Source organism: Hyperolius riggenbachi, chromosome 3 (genome assembly GCF_040937935.1).
Source record: "Hyperolius riggenbachi isolate aHypRig1 chromosome 3, aHypRig1.pri, whole genome shotgun sequence".
NCBI lineage: Eukaryota > Metazoa > Chordata > Amphibia > Anura > Hyperoliidae > Hyperolius > Hyperolius riggenbachi.
In genome coordinates, this window is record NC_090648.1 from 39,755,845 (window position 1) to 39,782,175 (window position 26,331).

The following is a 26,331-nucleotide window of genomic DNA, read 5'->3' on the forward strand; positions in this document are numbered from 1 at the left end:
AACGTGCACCGCTCTGGCCCTCGTCAGTGGTGGCAGGAAATTCCTGCTCCAACTCCAGCTGTTCCTCCTCCTCTTCTTCGTCATAGCTGCTGGGGCCAGCGTTTCCTGAGGCGGATGGCCTGATGTTGGTACCATCACGCTGATCGTTTTCTCCTTCAGATTCCCCCAGTTGCATCATGACAGCTGTTTCCTTGATTTTCAACATTGACCTCTTCAGTAAACACAGCAGTGGTATGGTAATGCTGACTGAAGAGTTGTCACTGCTCACAAGCAACGTGGATTGCTCAAAATTTTGGAGGACTTGGCAGAGGTCCAACATGTTGGCCCAATCAGATCCACAGAAGCTTGGCAGCTGTCGGGATGCGCTTCGGTACTGCGCCGTCATGTACTGGACCACTGCACTCTTCTGCTCGCAAAAGCGGGCTAGCATGTGCAGCGTAGAATTCCAGCGCTTAGGGACATCACACAGCAAGCGATAGTGGGGGAGATTGAAGCGCTCCTGCATCTTGGCGAGTGCCCCCGAAGCAGTACTGGAATTTCTACAATGTTTGGCCACTCGACGCACCTTCAACAGAAGATCGGGCACGCCTGGGTACGTCCTCAGGAACCGCTGAACTACTAGGTTCATCACGTGCGCCAGGCAAGGGATGTGTGTCAGCTTAGCCAACCTTAAAGCGCGAATGAGATTACTCCCATTATCACACACAACCATGCCCGGTTTCAGGTCCAGCGGTGTCAGCCACAAATCCGTCTGTTCCTTTATTCCCCTCCAAATTTCCTCCCCTGTGTGCTGCTTATCCCCAAGGCAGATCAGCTTCAGCAACGCTTGCTGACGCATGCCAACAGCTGTGCTGCACTGCTTCCATGATCCTACTGCTGCTGTTGCTGGGTTAGCGTTTCCGGATGAGGTACAGCTTTGAGATGCGTTGGAGGAGAAGGAGTCAGAGAGGTAGGTGCTGCTGTTATCCAGTGGGAGGGACGGCGGTGCAGCTGTTTGCGGCGTGGGCAACACCCGCGCCGTAGCAGGTGAGGAATCGCTGCCAGGCTCCACAAGGTTCACCCAGTGTGCGGTAAGGGAGATGTATCGACCCTGGCCGAACGCACTCGTCCAGGTGTCAGTGGTGAGGTGAACCTTGCAGGCAACGGCATTCTTCAAGCTTCGGGTTATTTTGCTGACCACGTGCTCATGCAACTCAGGCACTGCAGAGCGCGCAAAGTGGTAGCGGCTGGGAACCACGTAACGTGGGATGGCCACTGACATCATGCCCTTGAAGCTGTTTGTCTCCACCAGTCGATATGGCAGCATTTCGCAGGCCAGAAGCTTGGCTATGCTTGCTGTTACTGCCACGGCCCGGGGGTCATTTGCTGGCAATTTCCTCTTGCGCTCAAACATCTCTGACACAGACAACTGAACCGTAGGGCTGCACACTGAAGGGCTGTTGGTTGTTGTGTTTGATGAACACTGGGAGACCTCAAGAGCACTACTCCAGAAAGTGACAGTGTCAGCGTCATCTGATGTTTGCGAATGTTGTGAACCACGCAATGGCTGGGCTACTGCTGCTGCTGAGGCGGGTCTGGTGGTGAGACTGGTGAACCCAAGGGAGGCAGTGTTGCTGGTACCCTGTCCTGTCGCGTTTGCCCACAGAGTGGGATGTTTGGATAGCATGTGGCGGCTCATGCTGGTGGTGGAGAGGTTGTTAATACTTTTCCCCCTGCTCAGGCGGGTCTTTCACACCTTGCAAATCGCCATGGTAACATCCTCAGTGCAGCCTTCAAAGAAAGCCCAGACTTTGGAGCACCTGCCTTGCTGGCGATTTCTGTTTGCGCCTCTTTTGCCTCTCACTTGAACTTCCACGCATGTGGTGCCTGAAATTGCACGCCGCCTACCTTGTGGCACAAGGCGAACTCGTGCAGCAGTGGGTTCTTCAGCAGACTCATCTGTGCTGCTGCTACGACGGCGATGTTCTCGTTCACAAACAAAATCTGGGTCTATGTCCACATTGTCCATACCCTCCTCTTCCATCTCCTCAAACTCGTCATATGTCATTGTGGGGGGCCGCCGCCGTGGAGTAGAGCTCCCCAGAACAACCTCTGCGCAGCTCACTCCAACGTCGTCTTCCAGAGCTTCTCGGCCGACCTCCTGCAATTGCAACCCCTCCTGCCCAACTTGCTCTGGGATTTGGGTTACAAAGTCCTCGGACTCGCCTTGTATTTCAGTGCCCGGTGCATTTGCCACAGTTAATGGTTGTGAATCCGGGCACAACATTTCTGGCTGTACCTCCATTGACCTTTCAAAGGTGGAAGTTTGTTGGCCTGGGAATAGCTCCTGCGAATACCCCATTGTGTCCTGAGGTAATTCATCGGACTGGTTATCTGGCAGTTGTGTGCGTGGTGTCGCTGCCGGTTGTGTCAGCTTTGTGCCCACTGGCTCCTTGTAACTGGCTGAGGACTCGGACCTCGTGCGTGATGTGCTGGTGCTGCTTAACCCACTGCTGGACGCTTGAGAGGTCATCCAAGTAATTATCTGGTCCTGTTCTTTTGGATCTGTGAGGGTGGTTGTCCTGGACAAAATGGGCGGTATTGAGTGGGTTTTCTTGGGTGCTCCCCTGTGGCCTGTACGTGAACCGTCAGGGGAAACACCTCTTCCCTTGCCCCTCCCTCTTTCAACGGATTTCTTCCTCATTTCACTTATCCTTAAAGTACACGCTGACTGGCAGCAGTACAGTGGCAGTACAGAAATGCTATACAGTGGTGGGTGAGCGGTGTACCACTATTGCCAGCAGCGACACAGAGCACAATGCTATACAGTGGCGGGTGAGCGGTGTACTACTGTTCCCAGGCCCAGCAGACACAGAGTGGAAGTAAACACAATGCTATATAGTCTGGCTGAGCCGTGTACACAGAGTGGCAGTACACACAATGCTATATAGTCTGGCTGAGCGGTGTACACAGAGTGGCAGTACACACAATGCTATATAGTCTGGCTAAGCGGTGTACACAGAGTGGCAGTACACACAATGCTATATAGTCTGGCTGAGCGGTGTACACAGAGTGGCAGTACACACAATGCTATATAGTCTGGCTGAGCGGTGTACACAGAGTGGCAGTACACACAATGCTATATAGTCTGGCTGAGCGGTGTACACAGAGTGGCAGTATACACAATGCTATATAGTCTGGCTGAGCGGTTGGCAGTATACACAATGCTATATAGTCTGGCTGAGCGGTGTACACAGAGTGGCAGTACACACAATGATATATAGTCTGGCTGAGCCGTGTACACAGAGTGGCAGTACACACAATGCTATATAGTCTGGCTGAGCCGTGTACACAGAGTGTCAGTAAACAATGCTATATATAGCGTGGCTGAGCGAGGTACACAGTGGCAGTACACACAATGCTATATAGTCTGGCTGAGCGGTGTACACAGAGTGGAAGTACACACAATGCTATATAGTCTGGCTGAGCCGTGTACACAGAGTGTCAGTAAACAATGCTATATATAGCGTGGCTGAGCGAGGTACACAGTGGCTGTACACACAATGCTATATAGTCTGGCTGAGCGGTGTACACAGAGTGGAAGTACACACAATGCTATATAGTCTGGCTGAGCCGTGTACACAGAGTGTCAGTAAACAATGCTATATATAGCGTGGCTGAGCGAGGTACACAGTGGCAGTACACACAATGCTATATAGTCAGGCTGAGCCGTGTACACAGAGTGTCAGTAAACAATGCTATATATAGCGTGGCTGAGCGAGGTACACAGTGGCAGTACACACAATGCTATATAGTCAGGCTGAGCCGTGTACACAGAGTGTCAGTAAACACAATGCTATATATAGCGTGGCTGAGCGAGGTACACAGTGGCAGTACACACAATGCTATATAGTCAGGCTGAGCCGTGTACACAGAGTGTCAGTAAACACAATGCTATATATAGCGTGGCTGAGCGAGGTACACAGTGTCAGTACACACAATGCTATATAGTCAGGCTGAGCCGTGTACACCGAGTGCCAGTAAACAATGCTATATATAGTCTGGCTGAGCGAGGTACACAGTGGCAGTACACACAATGCTATATAGTCAGGCTAAGCCGTGTGCACAGAGTGTCAGAAAACACAATGCTATATATAGCGTGGCTGAGCGAGGTGCACAGTGGCAGTACACACAATGCTATATAGCCAGGCTAAGCCGTGTACACAGAGTGTCAGAAAACACAATGCTATATATAGCGTGGCTGAGCGAGGTACACAGTGGCAGTAAACAATGCTATATATAGTGTGGCTGAGCGAGCGGTGTACTACTGTTCCCAGCAGCGACACACAATGACTGGGGGGGACCCTGGCTAGCATGGCTGGAGAGCGAACTACCCTGCCTGCCTACCCAAAGCTAAACCCACAGAGAAATGGCGGAGATATGACGTGGTTCGGGTATTTATTTACCCGAACCACGTGACAGTTCGGCCAATCAGAGCGCGTTCGGGCCCGAACCACGTGACCCGTTCGGCCAATCACAGCGGCCATGCGCTCTTAGTTCGGCCATGTGGCCGAACGGTTTGGCCGAGCACCGTCAGGTGTTCGGCCGAACTCGAACATCACCCGAACAGGGTGATGTTCTGCAGAACCCGAACAGTGGCGAACACTGTTCGCCCAACACTACTTGTTACTTTTGCTATGATAATCACCGCGCAAGGCGGTGATTTATCACTCTGCTCGCGAAAGTCGGCTTTTCATGCGGGAAAAGCCTTTATGAATAAAGATTCTGCTGTGTGGTCGGTAAAGTGTGCCGTTTTCAGCATTCCCGCATGCGGGAATGCTTTATGAATCGAGGCCAAAATCTCGCTTCAGCTCTCGTATATAGCAGGGGCACGTGTGCCCCTGCTAAAACGCCGCTATCCCGCGGCTAAACGGGGGTCCCTTCACCCCCAACCCACCCCCGCAATAGTTGGTCGGAAAGTTGGTCGTAGGGAATTGTCTTCCTGGAGGCAGGGCTAACGGCTGCAGCCCTGCCTCCAGTCGCGTCTATCAGACGCACATCGCCGCCTCTCCCCCGCCCCTCTCAGTGAAGGAAGACTGAGAGGGGCGGGGGAGAGGCGGAGATACGCGCTGACAGACGCGCGTGGGGCAGGGCTGCGGCGGCTAGCCCTGCCCCAACCAGGAAGTGCTCCCCTGCACTACGGAGGGGATTTGGGGGGACAGGGACCCCCGTTAAGCCGCGGGATAGCGGCGTTTTAGCAGGGGCACAAGTGCCCCTGCTATATATGAGGTCTGAAGCGAGATTCATTCTCGCTTCAGACTCTCTTTAAAGAGTAACTGTTAGCCCCCAAATTGAAATTTAAAACACTATTGCAATGTTTTATTTATTATATAAGTGAGCCAAAAAGTAGTGTTGGGCGAACACCTGGATGTTCGGGTTCGGGAAAGTTCGCCGAACATGGCCGCAATGTTCGGCATGTTCGGGCCGAACCCCGAACTCTCCGAACATCCCGCTTTTGGGGGCCCTATGGGGTCGCAGGCATAAGGGGGGAGCATGCCCCGATCGCGGGGGGGGTCGGAAATTCCCCCCACCCCCTCCGCTAGCGCTCCCCCCTCTGCCCGCTTCCCCATTCAAAAGTTAGGAAGTGAAACTGTACCTGTGCGGCCGGTAGTGGGTGACTGGCAGTGGGCGGCACTATGGAGAGACTGAGGAGGAGGAGGAGTCCGGAGAGTGACGCGTTGAGGGAGGCCGGGCAGCGGGCGGATCAGCAGTAGTACCGTACTACTGCTGATCCGCCCACTGCCCGGCCTCCCTCAACGCGTCACTCTCCGGACTCCTCCTCCTCCTCAGTCTCTCCATAGTGCCGCCCACTGCCAGTCACCCACTACCGGCCGCACAGGTACAGTTTCACTTCCTAACTTTTGAATGGGGAAGCGGGCAGAGGGGGGAGCGCTAGCGGAGGGGGTGGGGGGAATTTCCGACCCCCCCCGCGATCGGGGCATGCTCCCCCCTTATGCCTGCGACCCCATAGGGGGCCAGTATTCGGGCGAACAGGGCCCTGTTCGTGCCGAACAGGGGCCCTGTTCGGCCAGGCAATGAGCCGTTCGGGCGAACCCGAACAGTTTGGCCGAACACCACCAGGTGTTCGGCCGAACGCGAACATCACCCGAACAGGGTGATGTTCTGCAGAACCCGAACAGTGGCGAACACTGTTCGCCCAACACTACCAAAAAGCCAATGTACAAGTTAAAAATCAATCTAATTTTGTTACTATCTAACCTTTTCCCCCAGCTCCTGACGCAAGCCGCATATCAGATACTGTAGCATGCAGAGCATGCCTATGTCTGGCCGACCCCCCTCTCCCCCCCAGGACCAGGTGCCAATATATTCTCCCCACCGCAGCTGACCGCTCTGACACGGAGAGAGCGGCAGCACTTCCAGAGCAGCACCGCAGAGCAGCCGCCGCCGAGTCACATGTGAGAGAGATGCACGGCGCTGGCTGCTCTGCGGTGCTGCTCTGGAAGTGCTGCCGCTCTCTCCGTGTCAGAGCGGTCAGCTGCGGTGGGGAGAATATATAGGCACCTGGTCCTGGGGGGGAGAGGGGGGTCGGCCAGACATAGGCATGCTCTGCATGCTACAGTATCTGATATGCGGCTTGCGTCAGGAGCTGGGGGAAAAGGTTAGATAGTAACAAAATTAGATTGATTTTTAACTTGTACATTGGCTTTTTGGCTCACTTATATAATAAATAAAACATTGCAATAGTGTTTTAAATTTCAATTTGGGGGCTAACAGTTACTCTTTAAGTCAAGCAAGTCTATAGCTTTAAGTTTTACACAATCATATCAAAACCACATGTAGACAGTCTGTTTCAGACTTTTGGTCCTCATCAGTACATGGCAGGGATTGATATGGCTGTATGAGATAGGGCTTGGACCACTACAACAGAGTAACCAAGCAGCTCAGGGTGACCCAAACTACTAAGAATGTTTAGGAGGATAAAAGAGACCAAAAAGCCCTCCTACTAAAAAAAAAAAGCAAAGCTTGGTATAATTTTCCTTCTTAAAACGGAAGCAAATCTGCAATCATTCAGCTATAAGTGAACATTTGTGGTTACCCACAATGCACTGCAACTGAATATGCAAATTATCCCTCTTTGCCCTTGGTTTGATATGACACTACTTCTTCTTCTTGCTTGGACCGGCCCAGGGCGATACTTCTTCTCCTTGCTTGAAGGTTGAGGCACTTAGCCTATTATATATATACAGTGGATATATATATATATATATATATATATATATATATATATATATTTGCAATAAGTCAGGTTGGAGTGAGCTTGAGATGTCTCCCAGTTAATCACTGCGGAAACATGCAAATTAACCATTGTACCCTTAGAAGCTAAACACACCTCCAGTACCGCTGGAATGCAATGATGTGTCAGCTTGTTAATTTGTACAGAGCCATAAAAATCCAATATGCATACAGACTGTTTCAGATTGTTAGATCCTCATCAGTGCATGGCATGGATTAATTTGGCTCTATGGAGTAGGGCTTGTAACACCGAGAGGTACAGATTAACTAGCAAGCTCATGGTGAACCAGAACTCATTGGAGTGTGTAAGGGACTACAATGGTCCTAAAAGCCCCCTTACTAAAATGCTAAGAAAAACAAAAGCTTGCTTTCTTAAAACAGAAAGAATTTGCGATAATTCAGGTTGGAGTGAGCTTGAGATGTCTCCCAGTGCATCACTGTTGAATATATGCAAATTAACCATTGTTGCCTTTTTTAATATCTAAACACACCTCCAGAGCTGCTGGAATGCAGTGTTTAGCTTCTTCTTGCTTGGCCCGGCCCTGGGGGCGGGGCGATACTTCTTCTTCTTGCTTGAAGGTTGAGGCACTTAGCCTATTATATATATAGATTATATATATAGATTTAAATCTAGTTTTTAAGTTTTACTGTTTCATTGTCTCTGCTCATTGACACCTTCATTGAAGTATGTCAGAGCTCAAATCTATGAATTATTGACCTTTTTTATCTCTTTCCTGCTCTCAGAAGCCATTTACTGACAGGAAAGTGTTTTATGGCTGTAATTACTTATCAGTGAGGGTTATGCTATAGTCTGACCCAGTCCGACCCAGGCAAAATCTGTCACTTGCATACCTAATGTTTAACTCTTTTGGGTAGAGAAACAAAAAAAAACACAATCTAATTATTTGTGTGCTGGGCACTGTACATACACATGTCTAACTCATCATATCACATGTCACCTTGGTTGTGGATCCGAGATGAAAAACTAACTATAACAAGTAACTTGTCTATATATCTTATCTAAAGTTTAGATAGTTTACACAGCAAATCTAGCTGCAAACAGCTTCTACAGTTTATGATTATTTATTCCTGTGTTACAATGAGGCAGCCATGTTCTGTTTGTTACATTGTCACAGGCTGAGGACTGAAGATGCTATCAGCTTGCCTGTGTGTAAATTCACCCCCCTCTATTCCTCCCTCCTCCCCTCCGCCTCTGAAATCTCTTGCTAGTAACCTCCTCCTGCCCAGAGTGAGCTCCCATAAGCCCTTGCTGCAGTGCCAAGGCACAAAAGGAGCTGTGGGCGAGGCTTGTTTAGTTTATAGCGAATTAGAGTATTAAAACAAAAAAAAAGTATTTGACTTGAGGAATGCCCTGTAAACTATATGAAAGGAACACAATTATGAAATGAGTAAAAATGTATCTTGGATCCACTTTAACTATAACACTATCCAGCCACCATCATCAACTGATAAATCTAAAATTCCCAGCATGTTAAATCTGCTGCTGATCCAGAAAGAGATCAGTTTTGTGCAGTACTCATCTCAATATCCATCCCTTCCTTGATCAGAAGCAGATCACACATGCAGAAAATTATTGATTGATCAGTTGACATAGCCAAACACTTTGCTGAATATGGGTGTGTTGTGTTGCTACAACATACTACACCACAAAAAAAAAAATAATAATAATTACAGCAGGGTCAATGTCACTGTAGTCCTCAGAAGGAATTTTGAGGTCAAGAAGAGTCCTGAAAACGACTATTGGGGGGTCCATAACTGGTAAACTACATGTACCAGATAGGAAGCAGCTACACAGCACAATATCACAATAAAAAGCCTATCTATTACTGTCTCTCTATCTACAGCAGCAGCAGCTCCTCACCCTACACTGACTAATGTAGAATGAAAATGATGGGATTTGGGATGGGGGGGAGTGGTCTTGGCTGTGATAATGTCTAATTGGCCATACTGTCCTACCTGACTTCAGGGTGAAGGGTGAAAATGGCCCTATAGGAAAGTATAGTGCAAGTATGCAAGTTGTGCACCTTTTTCTGCCATTCCTAGACCTGGGGTGTACAAACTGCACTGAAAGAACAGGGCATAATTTCATACTATGCTTGAATGTAATTGACATGTTGTTTAATGAAATGGTGTCAATAACAAATGTTTCTTTATATGCCAATTCTAGGAGTGACAACCTCTTCAGGGAAGTCGTGTGCTTATCAGGTCCAGTCTAGAACAGTGAAGGAGGGAGGTTCTATTACCATTCCGTGTTTATATTCGGTTCCTAAATATTGGCAGGAAGATACACAGATAATTTGGAAGGAGTCAAATAAGAGTTATTGCTCTATAGATTCAGATAAATTCACCTTGTCTGGGGATGTAACAGAGAAGTATGCCGGGCGTGTCACTATAGAGAAGGACCCTCATAGGAACTGGACAGAAGCTATCAGAATTACCGGCCTAAACACATCTGATGGACCTGTGATCTGCTGCCATTTATACAACACCAAAGAGAAGAGGAAAATCTGGAGCAGTGGCTATGGGACTCTTCTGCAGTTTCCAGGTATATGTGTATTTATTGATCTGCTTTCAGTAGTTAAAGTACTGGTGTGTTACATTTTCACAGGACTGAAGACTACTGGAGCACATTAGGGATCCTCTAGAACTGGCCTGGATATATGAAAAACAAAAACTTGTATTATTCAAGGGCACCCTGTGTTACAGTGACTACTGTACTACTGTATTTGTGTTACAGTAGCGACTACTACTGTTCAATTGCTTTCATTAAAGATCACTTAAAGAGAGTCTGAAGCGAGAATAGATCTCGCTTCAGACCTCATAGCTAGCAGGGGCATGTGTGCCCCTGCTAAAACGCCGCTATCCCGCGGCTTAACGAGGGTCCCTGTCCCCCCAAATCCCCTCCGTAATGCGGGGGAGCGCTTCCGCATTGGGGCAGGGCTAACCGCCGCAGCCCTGCCCCACGCGCGTCTGTCAGCGCGTATCTCCGCCTCTCCCCCGCCCCTCTCAGTCTTCCTTCACTGAGAGGGGCGGGGGAGAGGCGGCGATGCACGTCTGATAGACGCGCTGTGAGGCAGGGCTGCAGCCGTTAGCCCTGCCTCCAGCAGCAGCAAAATCTACGACCAAGTTGGTCGTAGATTTTGCGGGGGGTGGGTTGGGGGGTCAGGGACCCTCATTTAGCGGCGGGATAGCGGCGTTTTAGCAGGGGCACACATGCCCCTGCTAACTATGAGACAAGAAGCGAGATTTAGTCTCGCTTCAGTGTCTCTTTAAATTGCCAAGTTAAAGGCTGTGCAAAATGTCAAAAACTTAAAGGGACTCCGAGCAGTGCCTGTGGGTATGCCTTTAAGCATACCCACAACTAATTAATTATATCCTCACACCTAATAGCATGATGTTTGTAATTATATCCCCCTGGGTTCCTTGTATTTCATTGCATTGTGCTGAATGGAGCTGCTGACACTGGGGAAAAGTCGTCCTGTGTAATAAAATGCTGGACCACAAAAAATGCAGAAACTATGGAAAGATGCATACCATTTTGAAGCTCTCTTTCTCCTCTTTCCAATGATATATAAACCGTCGCCCTACACCTTTTAGTTTTCGCTATTTTCGCGATCGAATTTGCCGCAATCGTGATTTCGATCGCGAAAATAACGACAACTAAAAGGTGTAGGGCGGCGGTTTATATATCATTGGAAAGAGGAGAAAGAGAGCTTCAAAATGATATGCATCTTTTCATAGTTTCTGCACTGCTCAGAGTCCCTTTAATAGGTATTAAAACTAACCTCTCCTGTATATCCCGCTTTTCCACTTATCTATTTTTAGGGTGAAAAAAAAACCCCTAAAAACAGAAAAGGTAGTCACTGCTTGCATAGCTGGGAGCACTCCAAACCTCCATGTACACCACATATAGCACATGCAGGCAGTCAACTAATAAGAGCTGCTAGCCGTGCTATGCACAATGAGTGTTTCATTCAGATCATTCACATACTGTATGTAGCATGATGTATAGTGTAATAGCCAGGGGTGCTCATCACAAACTCATGATCACGACTAACTCACGTCATCACGAGCCGATTTTTGCGATCACGAGGTCGAAATCTGCATTTTGCGATTGCGTGCGATCTCAAATGCAGGTTTCAAGTGCACTTGTGTTTGCACTCAAAATTAGACTTGTGGTCATAAGTTAGCCGTGATCACGAGCTCGGAATAACGGTAACCAGGTAAATGACATCTATTGACATCATTGGGCCAATCAGAGGGCCCCCAGTTGCGGCCCTAGCAACCAATCAGAGGTGTAGAGCCTCTACCCTCCCCTACTCTATATAAGGTGGTGGCCATGTTCAGAATGTCGTCCTTGCTTGAGTCTGGTAGTACGGAGAGCTTCTCTGTGCTATCTGGCAGTGAGCAAATGTATTTTACTGTTTAAATAGTGCGTTCTACATCATTTACACCTGTACAACACATTTATTTTATTATTGTATGGTTAGCTAGTAATTTGATTGTGTTAGTCAGTGTAGTGTATATACTGTATACCGTGCTAGCCTAGTTTAGGATTGAAGCTGTTAGGTTAGCTTAGCTGAGGTCTGTGTGCAGGCCAGGCCTACTAGGTAGCCGACCAGCCTGTAGGTACTTGGTAGGCTAGGGATTAGTTTTTTATTTTATTTATCTGTACTGTTAGGTTATTTAGTGTTAGGCTAGTACTACAGTCAGTCAGCACAGCAGCATCTGTGTCTCTGTGATTCTGCATCTGCTGCCTGTGTAGTGTGTGAGTGTGACAGCTACGTGTCACTGTCACTCTTTTTTTTGTCTCACACTCTAGTGTTCTTCCTGTTAGTTTTACACATTTAAATTTGTCCCACTGGCAGTCCATCACCTGACACATTAGATAAAAAAAACAAAAACTGTCCACCCTTTTTTTATTGTTCTGTTCTAATCTATATTAAAGAGACACTGAAGTCTCAAAAAAAAAAAACCTTACTTCAGTCTCTTCTTTAGCAGTAATGCCCTACCTAAAATGTTGCATGCCCGCAGCTGAAATTGCAATTAAAACCTCCGAAATCTACTACTATCGGGTCCGATTTGCGGAGTGCTTCCGTGTAGAGGCAGAGCTTTGGGCTGTAGCTCTGCCTCTACTCCTGTCAATCTGCGCTGATCGCCGCCTCTCCCTGCCCCTCTTAGTCTTCTTTCACTGAGAGGGGCAGAGAGAGGTGGCGATCAGTGCAGATTGATTGGTCTGGAGGCAGAGCCCAAAATCTCTGCTTCCCCCCCAGCAGAACAATCCACGACTTTAAAAGTAATGTTTTTTTTGCCCCGGGATTTTGGGGGGTTTAATTGCGAGTTCAGCCACGGGGATGCAGCGTTTCAGGTAGGGCATTACTGCTAAAGAAGTGACTGAAGTAAAAACGTTTTTTTTTTTAATAAGACTTCAGAGTCTCTTTAAATTGTGTAATGTCTGCCAGTTTCCAGGAAATATCTGAGGGGTACTCTTAACACCTCCCAGCCAGGGTTGACAGTTTATAGTGTTTTTCCTGTTATTAGGCCAAAGGCCTATGCTCTGAGAAGTTTGTGAGTCTGTGATTGCATCTCTATGATTTAATTGGCTGGGTATCCTTTGTCTGTAGTCATTGTCTGTCTTCCTCTGTCTAAAAAGGGGGTCATGTGTGTCCCTATTAAGGCGTGTACACGCGGCGTACTTTAGCAAATGACGGGCCGAAAGCATGTACACACGTGCTACTGTCGGCAGAACATCCGCCTAGCGGCAGGGTCTGACGGACCCGTCACTTGCTAAAGTATGGTGTGTGTACGGGCCTTTAGACAATGGGCCTGATTCACAAAGCGGTGCTAACAGTTAGCACGCTAGTGAAAAGCCCTCTATCACGCCTAAACTCAGTTTAGGTATGATAAGTTTAGGTGTGATAAGTTTAGGTGTGATAAGTTTAGGCATGATAAGTTTAGGTGTGATACGTTTTTAGGCGTGATAAGTTTAACCTCCCTGGCGGTAAGCCCGAGCTGAGCTCGGGCTATGCCGCGCAGGGGGAGATCTCAGCCCCTGGTGGGGCGATTTTCATTCTGTAAATTGCTGTGCGCGCAGCCAGCACTTTGCTCTGCGGCGATCGGCAGCGGCTGAAGAGGGCCCCCCCCCCCGCCAGAGCCCTGCGCTGCCCGGATCAATGAGTTCCGGGCAGCGCTATAGGCTGGATCGGGTGTGCCTGACGTCAGGACGTCGGCTGACGTCCATGACGTCATCCCGATCGTCGCCATGGCGACAGGAGAAGCCAAACAGGGGAACGCGTTATATACGCGTTCCCCTGTTTGCTATAGATGCCGGCGACGATCGGACTAGAGGGCCACATGCGCCCTCTAGTGGTGTTTCATGTAGCTACCACTCTGGTAGTTTTACATGAAACAAAAAAATTTTTTTTAAAAAAGTATTTTTTCAATTAGGAAAAAAAAAATTAACCGCCAGGGAGGTTAAGCACCAACTGGGTTAGCACCGCAGTGCACAGCTGATCAAAAGTTTTGCGCTAGCAAAGTCTGGTGCACTTTGCATAGAGTTTAATGGCGCTGCTTTGCGTGCGGAACTTTGCGCGCGATCTAAACTTATCATGCCTAAACTTATCATGCCTAAACTTATCATGCCTAAACTTATCATGCCTAAACTGAGTTTAGGCATGATAAAAATGGTTATCACGCCTAAAGTCTTCAACTGGGTTATCACCGCTTTGTGAATCGAGCCCTATGAGTTTACTGACCTTCAATTGGTTAGACAAGAGCAGGGCAAGTGGATCACTTCAAATACGAAGAGGTTGTTCAAAATTGCAGGATTTTTGGTATTCAAGGCAAGAAAATTTAAATTTTATGTTCCCCCTGGGTTTGCCTGTGTTTTTCTTGGGCATTCTAGTTTTCCTCCCACATCACAAATACCCCAATTTAAATTGGCCCTAGACTATGAAGAAAATATGACTATGGTAGGGAATAGCCCCTCTGAGGGACAGTTAGGCTACTTTCCCCCCAAGACGTTGCGTTTTAGGGGACGTTATGGTCGCATAACGTGCCCCTAACGTTACGCAACGCATGGTGGTGTTGAAGCTGGAAGTCAGCTTGAGCTGCGTTATGCAGCTCTCAAAGCAGCCGCTCCAGGTTAGTGATAGGAAATCCGGATCTTTTTAAGGATTCGGATCATTTGAATCGGATCATTGAAAAGATCCAGATCTTTGAACCAAAATCATTTGAATCATTGTACTAGGGAAGCAGACTGGGTTAATTGACTAGCAGGACAGGACTTTCCCTGCACTGTACATTCTGTATGTTCCTGAACCGAATCTTTCATTGTGATGATCTGAATGATTCGACTCACAAAAAAGATCCGTATCAAATGAACGATTTGTTCATGATCCGGACAACACTACAGTTCCACCACAAGTCACCACAGTGCAGTGAATATTCATTAGCCATGTGGCTGGCTGCAGAGGAGCAGAGCCGGATTAAGGCTAAATGGGGCCCTAAGCAAAGTAACTGATTTGGGCCCCCCCCCCCCATCATGTCGTAATAGAATCAGAAGATGCAGCTGCACAGCAACATGCCACACACACCGGGGCAGCCGAGCTACTGGTTGCTATGGGCAACAGCCCGCTTTCCTCTGTGGGTGCACAATGCAGGGAATAGCAGTGGCAAAATGCAGAGTGAGAGACGAATGGCTGGGACATTTGCACTCAGGGGCTGGGGCAACCCTGTGAAGAGGGCGCCAGATATCACAGCAGCAGCACTTTCCCCCTGCATCTCCAGCCTGGCAATAGCAGAAAGCTCTGGACACCGCCAAACCGGAAGCCGTTCCCCAGACAGGATTAAATAGCCACCCCCATCACTGAACAACCGATTTCCTCCCAAACTAGACAGCCACCATGCAGCCTCCATCCCGGTGAATACGATAGTCCAGCAGAGAAGGCAGCTGCAGCGGGGGAGAATGACAGCACCAGATGACTCACATTCACCTATTGCGATCCAAGCAATATTGGTCCCATCATCCAGAGCCCATCTGTCTCCTCTAGAGTGCTGCCGCTCTGTTACTACTGCTATTACTACTTCCTGTCTGATCTGAGAATCAGGAAGTTCAGAGCGAGCGGCTGCACTGTAGAAGAGACAGATGGGTTTCAGATGACGGAGTCTCTATCGTTTGGATCATGGATAGGTGAGTGAGTGTTTGCCATCTGCTGCTATCATTCTTGCTGCAGCTGTGGTTCTCTGTAGGAAGGAAGGGAGGAGTGGGCAGTGGCAGAGCGCACAGTAGCAGGAGGGGGACCTAGGAGGAGAGCCTGGCTCTGAAGACAATCAGCAGCGCATGGCATCATTTGACAAGACAAGACAAATAACATTTATATCGCGCTTTTCTCCTGGCGGACTCAAAGCGCCAGAGCTGCAGCCACTAGGACGCGCCCTATAGGCAGTAGCAGTGTTAGAGAGACTTGCTTAAGGTCTCCTACTGAATAGGTGCTGGCTTACTGAACAGGCAGAGCCGAGATTCGAACCCTGGTCTCCTGTGTCAGAGGCAGAGCCCTTAAAGTGAACCTAAAGTCACCCCCAAAAAATGAGATGAACTCACCTGGGGCTTCCCTCAGCCCCCTGCAGATGATCGGTGCCCTCGCAGCTCCGCTCCGATGTCCCAGGACCCGCCGGCGAGCACTTCCGGTTTCACCGTCACCGGCCAACAGGCATGGGAACGCGAGTGATTGTTCGCGTTCCCAGCCTGTATATCGCCCCCTATGCTGCTATTGCGGCCAGGAGGTTCCCATGCCTGTCGGCCGGTGACGGCGAAACCGGAAGTGCTCGCCGGCGGGTCCTGGGACATCGGAGCGGAGCTGCGAGGGCACCGATCGTCTGCAGGGGGCTGAGGGAAGCCCCAGGTGAGTTCATCTCATTTTTTGGGGGTGACTTTAGGTTCACTTTAAAGGGACTCCGAGCAGTGCCTGTGGGTATGCCTTTAAGCATACCCACAACTAATTAATTACATCCTCACACCTACCAGCATGATCTTTGAAATTATATTCCCCTGTGTTCCTTATATTTCGTTGCATTGTGCTGAATCGAGCTGCCGACTTTGGAGAAAAGTCGTCCTGTGTAATACAATTAAACTATGGAAAGATGCATATCATTTTGAAGCTCTCTTTCTCCTCTTTCCAATGATAGATAAACTGCCACCCTACACCTTTTAGTTTTTGCTATTATCACGATCGAAATTGCTATGGCTGCGATTACGATCGCGAAAATAGCGAAAAGTAAAAGGCATAGGGCGGCGGTTTATATATCATTGGAAAGAGGAGAAAGAGAGCTTTCCATAGTTACTGCATTGCTCAGAGTCCCTTTAACCATTATACCATCCAGCCACCGCTGACAGGATGGCGAGGGCTGGTTTATGTGCTGATGGGGTCCCTTTGACTCTGAATGGGGCCCCAAGCGACTGCTTTTGTTGCCTGGTTGGTAATCCGGCCCTACAGAGGAGGAGGGGAGACCTCCTCCTCCAACATTACTGAGCATGTGCAAACAGTCTAACGCTGCTTAGCCGAGTAGAACGTACCGCAACGTGTGCACTGTGAACAGCACATTGATTTTACAGTGCTGTGAGTTAGGCTGCATTACTGGCTGCTGTAACGTGGGACTTTAACGTCCCACTGGGAAACCAGCCTTAGGCCTCTTGCACACTGCAAGTGATTCCGATTCAGATTCCGCTTTTTAATCAGTTTTTACATCCGATTCAGATTCTGATTTGCAGTTTGCTTCCTGCACACTGCAAATCGGAATCTGAATCGAATGTAAAAACTGATTAAAAAGCGGAATCTGAATCGGAATCACTTGCAGTGTGCAAGAGGCCTAAGTTAGATGAATATATCTATCTATATATATAATAGACTAAGTGCCTCAACCTTCAAACAAGAAGAAGAAGTACTTTGCATGAGAAAATTTATGCGTGCTCAAACACCAAGTTTAAGGCCTCTTTTCCACGGACTGTTGAGCTGTGTGCTCAGCAAGCAGTTACCAGGCAGCAGTGAGCAGATACCAGGCAGCAACAAGCAGTTACCAGGCAGCAGTGAGCAGATACCAGGCAGCAACAAGCAGTTACCAGGCAGCAACAAGCAGTTACCAGGCAGCAGTGAGCAGATACCAGGCAGCAGCAAGCAGTTACCAGGCAGCAGCAAGCAGTTACCAGGCAGCAGCAAGCAGTTACCAGGCAGCAGCAAGCAGTTACCAGGCAGCAGTGAGCAGTTGTGAGAGTTTGAGAGCCATTTCACTGCCTATTCACAGTCCATGGAAAAGAGGCCTTACCCTAGCAAGTCTGACATTGCAAATCTGGCCTAATTGGCTATTCATGAGCAGGCATGGGCTTCCGGAATTCCGCGGAATCTAAAATTCCGAATTCCGTCGGAATTTGGGTTTCCGGATCGTTCTGCGGAATCCGGAATTTACAATCCGGAATGCGGAATTCCGCGGAAATCCGACCAAACGGAACCGGAATGAATTGACCAATGAGGAGATGCGGAATGAGTTGACCAATCATGATCAGAGGAAATTTAGCGCGGTAAAAAAAAGCGTAATTCCGTGTATGTAATGCGGAAATCCGTATAAATATACGGAAATTTGATTTAAACGGAAAAGTACTGTCCAATAACTGTCCTCATAAATTTACACCAATCACAGGCCCTAGCAACCACATCCTAGCAACCTATCAGAGTCTATCCCACCCCTCTAGTATATAAGACAGGCTTATGCTGATGTCATGTGTGGGTTTTAGTTAGAGGAGAATTGTGAAAGAGAGAGCTCAGAGCTGCATTATTATATTGTGTGCTGTTGAGACATTTTTTTTCACTGTGATTGCTATTATTGCTATATATATTAGATAGATACTAGTAGTAGTGAGAGATAGATTAGATTGTAGTGTGATTGTAGACAGTGTGAGAGCAGTTTGAAGTTAGATCAGGCCTGTATTAGTAGTGTGAGTGAGAGACAGATTTAGTGTGATAGATATAGTATTGAGTGACAAGTGACTGAGAGTATTTTGAAATTAGTAAGTCAGTGAGAGTGGTTAGATAAAGCTAGATAGTGTAGTGTATTTTATTTCTTTTTCATAGTGTCAGTTTTTCATTTATACTTTTTTTCTTCATTTATTTCATTGATTTTCTTCATTGATTGCCTGTAAGTCCCCTCCCTTCTTCTTTAATTTCATTACTGTCCCCGACCCCAAAAAAAAAATTTAAAAAATGAGGCACATCAAGAGTGTTGGTGGACGAGGTGGCTCCTCCTCATCAGGACGCCAGCAGCAGGCAGGGCCCAGCAATGTAGCAGAAACAGATCAGGTTGAGGTTCTTCCTGGGCGCAGCAGGGGAACTCCCCGGATCACTTCTATGTTCCCAACCACTAGGCGCCGCATCATTGGCAAGCAGGATGCGGCCTCATTGGTTGACTGGATCGGTGCGGAGCCCTCCACCCAATCTGAAGAGCTGATGTGCAGTGGCAGCAGTGCAAATAGCAGGGAAGACTCTGTGGCAGCTGGTCATGTTGCAGAGTCTGGCTTCTCCCCCAATCTTTTTGAAGGTAATGCTGACGAGGGTAATATTGGACAATTGTGGGGAGAAGCCCTGCATGAGACTATGGGACCCAATTCACAAAGTTTGGTGGAGGATGTGGTGAATGAAGTGGGTCCAGTTTTTTCTCCATCCACTCCACCAAGAAATGCCCCAGTCACTCGTCGTCGGGAATTGTCAAGTCCCCATTTGGAGGACGATTTGTCTTGTGTGGGTGATGATGAGGTGGCCGACAAAAATTGGACGCCAACTAATTCACCGAACAGCAGCAGTGAAAGTGAACCTGTTAGGCGTCCATCGGTCAGGAGGGTGCATCAGGTGGAGTCTAGGGGGGGCATGGACTCCGCTGGTGGTGTGATAGGCAACAGCAGCAGCATGCTTAATCAGCAGGGCCAAACACAGCAGCAGCAGCAGCTTGTCCAGCAGCCTGCAGCACCATCTGTGAGCACCCAGTCCCATGCTGGTCAGCGACCGGTCAACACCAAGAGAAAGGGCCGGACCTCCCAAGCATGGGACTATTTCACTGATCACTCACAGGATCCTTCCCGTGCAGTGTGTAACCTGTGCAGTGTGACGGTGAGCAGAGGGAAAGCAGCATCTGGGTTTGGGACATCAGGTTTGCGTTCCCACCTTAAAACAAGTCATATTGTGCAGTGGGACTTAATAAAAAAAAATACCAGCCAAGGTAAAGGCAGCAGTGCACAGAGTGCGGCAGGAGGAGATGCAGCAGTTCCTCTCAGCCGTTCCTCTGTGCGTCCTGTGCAACCTGCGCAGTCCCACTGCATGGCTGTTCCCTCTGCACGCCAGGCTGGTGGCGGCAACCAGACCTTGACGGTGTGCTCATCACCAGCTGTATCCTCCCCACAAAATGTTGCCGCCCAGCGCCAGGCCTCTCTCACTGAGATGGTTGCACGGAAGAGGCCTCTCCCCCCTAATGATCCCATAGCGCTACGCAACAATGGGCTCGTGGCAAAGCTGTTGGCCCAACAGCTCTTGCCCTATCAGTTTGTGGAAAGTGCCCCCTTCCGCCAACTGATGAGCTGTTTGGCTCCACAATGGCGGGTCCCCAGCCGCCATTACTTTTCCCGAGTTGCTATCCCTGCCCTACACCTGGATGTAGCTGGGCGTGTATCCCTTTCGTTGGACTACGCGGTTTGTGGAAGGGTGCACCTCACTACCGATGCCTGGACCAGCAGGCATGGGCAGGGACGCTATTTGACTGTGACAGCTCACTGGGTCACCCTTCATGGCGCTGGGGAGGGTATGAGCTGTGGGGCTCTGGTGGTGCCGCCCCGGGGGGTCAAGGGGAGGCCCGTCTCCCTCCCTTCTGCCACTTCTTCTGTAGCAGGTCAGGCCGCTGCTGAGCCTCCCAGCAAGCGGCCACGCTGTTACGCTAATCTACAGCACAAGCGCTGTCAAGCTGTGCTGAGGATGGAGCCAGTGCAACACAGGAGTCTGACGGGAGATGTGATCCTGTCTGTCCTACAGGAGCAGATCCAGCATTGGCTGACCCCCCGAGATCTGTTGACAGGTAATGTGGTGTCAGACAATGGCACCAACATTCTGGCCGCCATTCGTACTGGTGGCTACACACACCTGCCTTGCCTCGCACATGTCCTCAACCTCATCGTGCAACGGTTTCTGCGAACCTATGAGGGTTTGAGTGACGTCGTGCTTTTGGCACGTAAAGTGTGTGGCCACATTAGACGCTCCGCAACCGCCACCGCGTCCTTGGCCAAACTGCAGCGCATCCACAGCTTGCCGCAGCACAAGCTGATGGTTGACTGCCAGACGCGGTGGAACTCCACACTGTACATGTTGAGAAGGTTGTTGGAGCAAAAAATGGCGGTCATCCATTACCTGTCTTCAGCCTCCTCCTCCCATTCGTCAAGACCACCTCCGGAGAATCTGACTGGGGACCAGTGGCGGCAGATCAGGGAGGTCTGCAATGTTTTGGCGCCTTTTGATGAGGCTACTAAGGTGGTCAGCATGGAGCACTGCAACATTTCAGAAGTGCTCCCCCTTGTGCTAATGCTGGACAGGACACTGGGTCACCTGATAGAATTGGCGGAGGAAGTCCATGCTGGGGCAAGTGGTGGAGAGCCCCAGGATGCTCAGGCCCAGGAGGAGGAGGAGGAGGAGGAGGTGGTGGTGACAGAGTCAGGGCCTGAACATGCGGGAGAGCTAATCGTCCGGGGGTGGGACGACCTTAATGAGCAGCAGGAGCATGAAGCAGAAAATGCCCTTTCTGACAGCCAGGAAGAGGTGGAAAGCGGTCATCTCTCCCACATGGCTGCTCACATGCTCCTCTGCCTCAGGAAGGACCCCCGGATAATCCGACTGAAAGCGAGGGATGATCTGTGGGTGGCCACCATATTGGACCCACGCTGCAAGGGGAAAGTGGGGGAGTTAATGGGATGTACCCAACAATTTAGCTCCCGAATGTCAGCGATCCGGCAGGATTTAATCAGGCGAGTGGAGCAGGCCTTTCCACCACCACCTGAACCTCCGCTTTCCCATACTACTCAGCGACAGCCAGCTAGTCACAGCCAGCAGAGGTGTGGTGGCGGTAATACGAGCACCAACCCCACCCGACCTGTTAATCTGCTGGCTGTGATGAGGGGATTTTATACGCCCCAATCACCCAATACTCCCACCAGCAGCAGCACTATCGGCAGCAGTAGTCATCACCACCAACGGCTGGTTCGCATGGTGAATGACTACTTGGGGTCATCCAGTGCAACAGACAATATGGATACAGATGACCCCATGGAGTATTGGGTGAAGAAGCTGGACACCTGGCCTGAGCTTGCTCAGTACGCACTGCAGGTTCTGTCATGCCCCGCCTCCAGTGTGCTTTCTGAGCGGGTATTCAGTGCCGCAGGTGGGGTGGTCACCGACTACCGGACCCGTCTGTCCGCAGAAAATGTGGACAGACTCACATTTATTAAAATGAATGAGTCCTGGATCAATGACCAGTTCAAAGGCCCTGTCACTGATTCCAGAGAGTGAGTAAAAGGGTCTGGTCATAATCCCTCGCACGCTCTCCCGCAAAATTATATATTAATTGGATACAATCTCCCAAAAATTTTTTAATGTAAAGCGGATCCGAGATGAAAAACTAAATATAATAAGTCACTTGTCTATATACTCTATCTTGTCTAAAGTTTAGATGGTTTACACAGCAAATCTAGCTGTAAACAGCTTCAACGGTATATTTTTCATCAATATTATTTTTTCCTGTGATACAATGTGAGCAGAAATGTTTTCTGCTTGTCACTATTACACAATTACACACATAGGCAGGCACGCTTATCTGTGTCTAGGCATGCAAATCTGCATATCTGAATTTTGTGAGAAAACTGCACTCCTATTTCCTCCATTACAAAGGCAATTGATCTGTATCTGCACTTCATCTCTCAGATTGTGAAACTATGCCTCTGAAAGCTATAGATATTAACACCTTTTTCACCTGCCCAGACTGAAATTCCACAATCCCTTGCAAGCGCCAAGGTTCTATTAAGAAGGTGTGTGTGTGCCTTGTTTAGTTTATAGGAAATTAGGGTATTTAAACAAAACAAGTATATTTGCCTTAAAGGGAACCAGAGACGAAGCACCCTTGTGTATTTTACCATATATATCAGTAAGAACATGAGAGAAAACACTTACCATGCTCTCTGTTTCATCATCACTGCTAAAAGTGTCTGTTATCTGCTGTGATAAGAATCCCGGACTGAGCATTCACTCTCTCTTTGCAGGGAATAATTATAGCTCAGTCATTATAGCAGAGCCACAAGGGGGCAGGCTTGGGCTTGAAAAGACACCAGAGAAGACAGACTCGGCTATAATCTTTCCGTAGCAAAGCTAGACTGAGCTCAGTCGGGGATTCTTATCAGAGGTGATAACAGTCAGATTAAACAGAGAACAATGAAACAAAGAGCAGATTAGGTGTTTACTGTCATGTTCCCACTGATTTATAAGGTAAAATACATGAGGGTACTTCATCTCTGGTTCTCTTTAAGGAATGCCCTTTAAACTATATGTAACAAACACAATTATGCAATGAGAAAAAGTTCATCTCGGATCCACTTTTATCCAAAAAACATCTATTGCAGCATTTATTTTTAAAAAATTCATAACTCTATGCGGTGTCCAGGTAGAAAAATAGTGATGTCCCACCTGTGGCAAGGGCACAACTGGTGTAACAAATTAAAAGTAAAAAGAAAAAAAAAGAAAAAAAAAAGGCTTGGGTGCTACAATACATACTCGGCTGTCCAAAAAAATTACTCCTGCTGAACCCAATTATTTTGTTATAAAAATAAGTGCCGTGGTACCACAGTGAGGGTTCACGGCCTGCTGATACTACTCCAACACTGTCTGCTGACTGCTGCTGCATTTTAAAAAAAAAAAAAAAACTCTGTGTGTTGTCCGGGTTGAAAAATAGTGATGTCCGAGCTGTGGCGAGGGTCGAACTGCGGCTTCGCAACCGCTGCCTGGCTGGAACTAATGTATTTTATTTAAAAATAATTTCTGCTGCCTCTAACCAAAACAAAATTACTTCTGCGGCCGCCAACTCAGCTACCTGACGTTATACTTTTCTGCCCAGGTCTCTAGTGTTTGAGGGCCTGTACTGCTGCCATTACCTGCTGTGTCAAACCTCATGATACCTACAACTGCTGCTGTGACAACTTCAACTTCTGGACATTATAGCCTTCAATCCTGGTCTCTCTTGGGTCCGAGGACCTGTACCGCTGCTGACATTATTACCTGCTGCTGTGTCAAACCTTATGATACCTACTTCTGCTGCTGGGACAACTTCAACTGCTGGACATTATATCCTTCAATCCTGGTCTCTCTTGGGTCCGAGGACCTGTACCGCTGCTGACATTATTACCTGCTGCTGTGTCAAACCTTATGATACCTACTTCTGCTGCTGGGACAACTTCAACTGCTGGACATTATATCCTTCAATCCTGGTCTCTCTTGGGTCCGAGGACCTGTACCGCTGCTGACATTATTACCTGCTGCTGTGTCAAACCTTATGATACCTACTTCTGCTGCTGGGACAACTTCAACTGCTGGACATTATATCCTTCAATCCTGGTCTCTCTTGGGTCCGAGGACCTGTACCGCTGCTGACATTATTACCTGCTGCTGTGTCAAACCTTATGATACCTACTTCTGCTGCTGGGACAACTTCAACTGCTGGACATTATATCCTTCAATCCAGGTCTCTCTAGGGGCCGAGGACCTGTACCGCTGCTGACATTATTACCTGCTGCTGTGTCAAACCTTATGATACCTACTTCTGCTGCTGGGACAACTTCAACTGCTGGACATTATATCCTTCAATCCTGGTCTCTCTTGGGTCCGAGGACCTGTACCGCTGCTGACATTATTACCTGCTGCTGTGTCAAACCTTATGATACCTACTTCTGCTGCTGGGACAACTTCAACTGCTGGACATTATATCCTTCAATCCTGGTCTCTCTTGGGTCCGAGGACCTGTACCGCTGCTGACATTATTACCTGCTGCTGTGTCAAACCTTATGATACCTACTTCTGCTGCTGGGACAACTTCAACTGCTGGACATTATATCCTTCAATCCTGGTCTCTCTTGGGTCCGAGGACCTGTACCGCTGCTGACATTATTACCTGCTGCTGTGTCAAACCTTATGATACCTACTTCTGCTGCTGGGACAACTTCAACTGCTGGACATTATATCCTTCAATCCTGGTCTCTCTTGGGTCCGAGGACCTGTACCGCTGCTGACATTATTACCTGCTGATGTGTCAAACCTTATGATACCTACTTCTGCTGCTGGGACAACTTCAACTGCTGGACATTATATCCTTCAATCCAGGTCTCTCTAGGGGCCGAGGACCTGTACCGCTGCTGACATTATTACCTGCTGCTGTGTCAAACCTTGCGATACCTATCGCTGCTGCTGTGACAACTTCAACTGCTGGACTTTATAACCTTCAATCCAGGTCTCTCTAGGGGCCGAGGACCTGTACCGCTGCTGACATTATTACCTGCTGCTGTGTCAAACCTTGCGATACCTACTTCTGCTGCTGGGACAACTTCAACTGCTGGACATTATATCCTTCAATCCAGGTCTCTCTAGGGGCCGAGGACCTGTACCGCTGCTGACATTATTACCTGCTGCTGTGTCAAACCTTGCGATACCTACTTCTGCTGCTGGGACAACTTCAACTGCTGGACATTATATCCTTCAATCCAGGTCTCTCTAGGGACAGAGGACCTGTACCGCTGCTGACATTATTACCTGCTGCTGTGTCAAACCTTGCGATACCTATCGCTGCTGCTGTGACAACTTCAACTGCTGGACTTTATAACCTTCAATCCAGGTCTCTCTTGGGTCCGAGGACCTGTACCGCTGCTGACATTATTACCTGCTGCTGTGTCAAACCTTGCGATACCTATCGCTGCTGCTGTGACAACTTCAACTGCTGGACATTATATCCTTCAATCCTGGTCTCTCTTGGGTCCGAGGACCTGTACCGCTGCTGACATTATTACCTGCTGCTGTGTCAAACCTTGCGATACCTATCGCTGCTGCTGTGACAACTTCAACTGCTGGACTTTATAACCTTCAATCCAGGTCTCTCTAGGGGCCGAGGACCTGTACCGCTGCTGACATTATTACCTGCTGCTGTGTCAAACCTTGCGATACCTACTTCTGCTGCTGGGACAACTTCAACTGCTGGACATTATATCCTTCAATCCAGGTCTCTCTAGGGACAGAGGACCTGTACCGCTGCTGACATTATTACCTGCTGCTGTGTCAAACCTTGCGATACCTACTTCTGCTGCTGGGACAACTTCAACTGCTGGACATTATATCCTTCAATCCAGGTCTCTCTAGGGACAGAGGACCTGTACCGCTGCTGACATTATTACCTGCTGCTGTGTCAAACCTTGCGATACCTATCGCTGCTGCTGTGACAACTTCAACTGCTGGACTTTATAACCTTCAATCCAGGTCTCTCTTGGGTCCGAGGACCTGTACCGCTGCTGACATTATTACCTGCTGCTGTGTCAAACCTTGCGATACCTATCGCTGCTGCTGTGACAACTTCAACTGCTGGACTTTATAACCTTCAATCCAGGTCTCTCTAGGGGCCGAGGACCTGTACCGCTGCTGACATTATTACCTGCTGCTGTGTCAAACCTTGCGATACCTACTTCTGCTGCTGGGACAACTTCAACTGCTGGACATTATATCCTTCAATCCAGGTCTCTCTAGGGACAGAGGACCTGTACCGCTGCTGACATTATTACCTGCTGCTGTGTCAAACCTTGCGATACCTATCGCTGCTGCTGTGACAACTTCAACTGCTGGACTTTATAACCTTCAATCCAGGTCTCTCTTGGGTCCGAGGACCTGTACCGCTGCTGACATTATTACCTGCTGC

The 26,331-nt window shown here is 48.6% G+C and overlaps 1 protein-coding gene across 2 annotated transcripts in view; it reads left to right on the forward strand.

Moving 5' to 3' along the window:
• LOC137562553 (uncharacterized) overlaps window positions 1-26,331 on the forward strand; it is a 247,734-nt gene that overhangs the window by 42,177 nt on the left and 179,226 nt on the right. For both annotated transcript variants that reach the window (XM_068274006.1, XM_068274007.1), the window contains exon 2: window positions 9,482-9,859. In XM_068274006.1, the coding sequence (XP_068130107.1) occupies window positions 9,482-9,859 (378 nt within the window). The remainder of the gene's footprint in view (window positions 1-9,481; window positions 9,860-26,331) is intronic.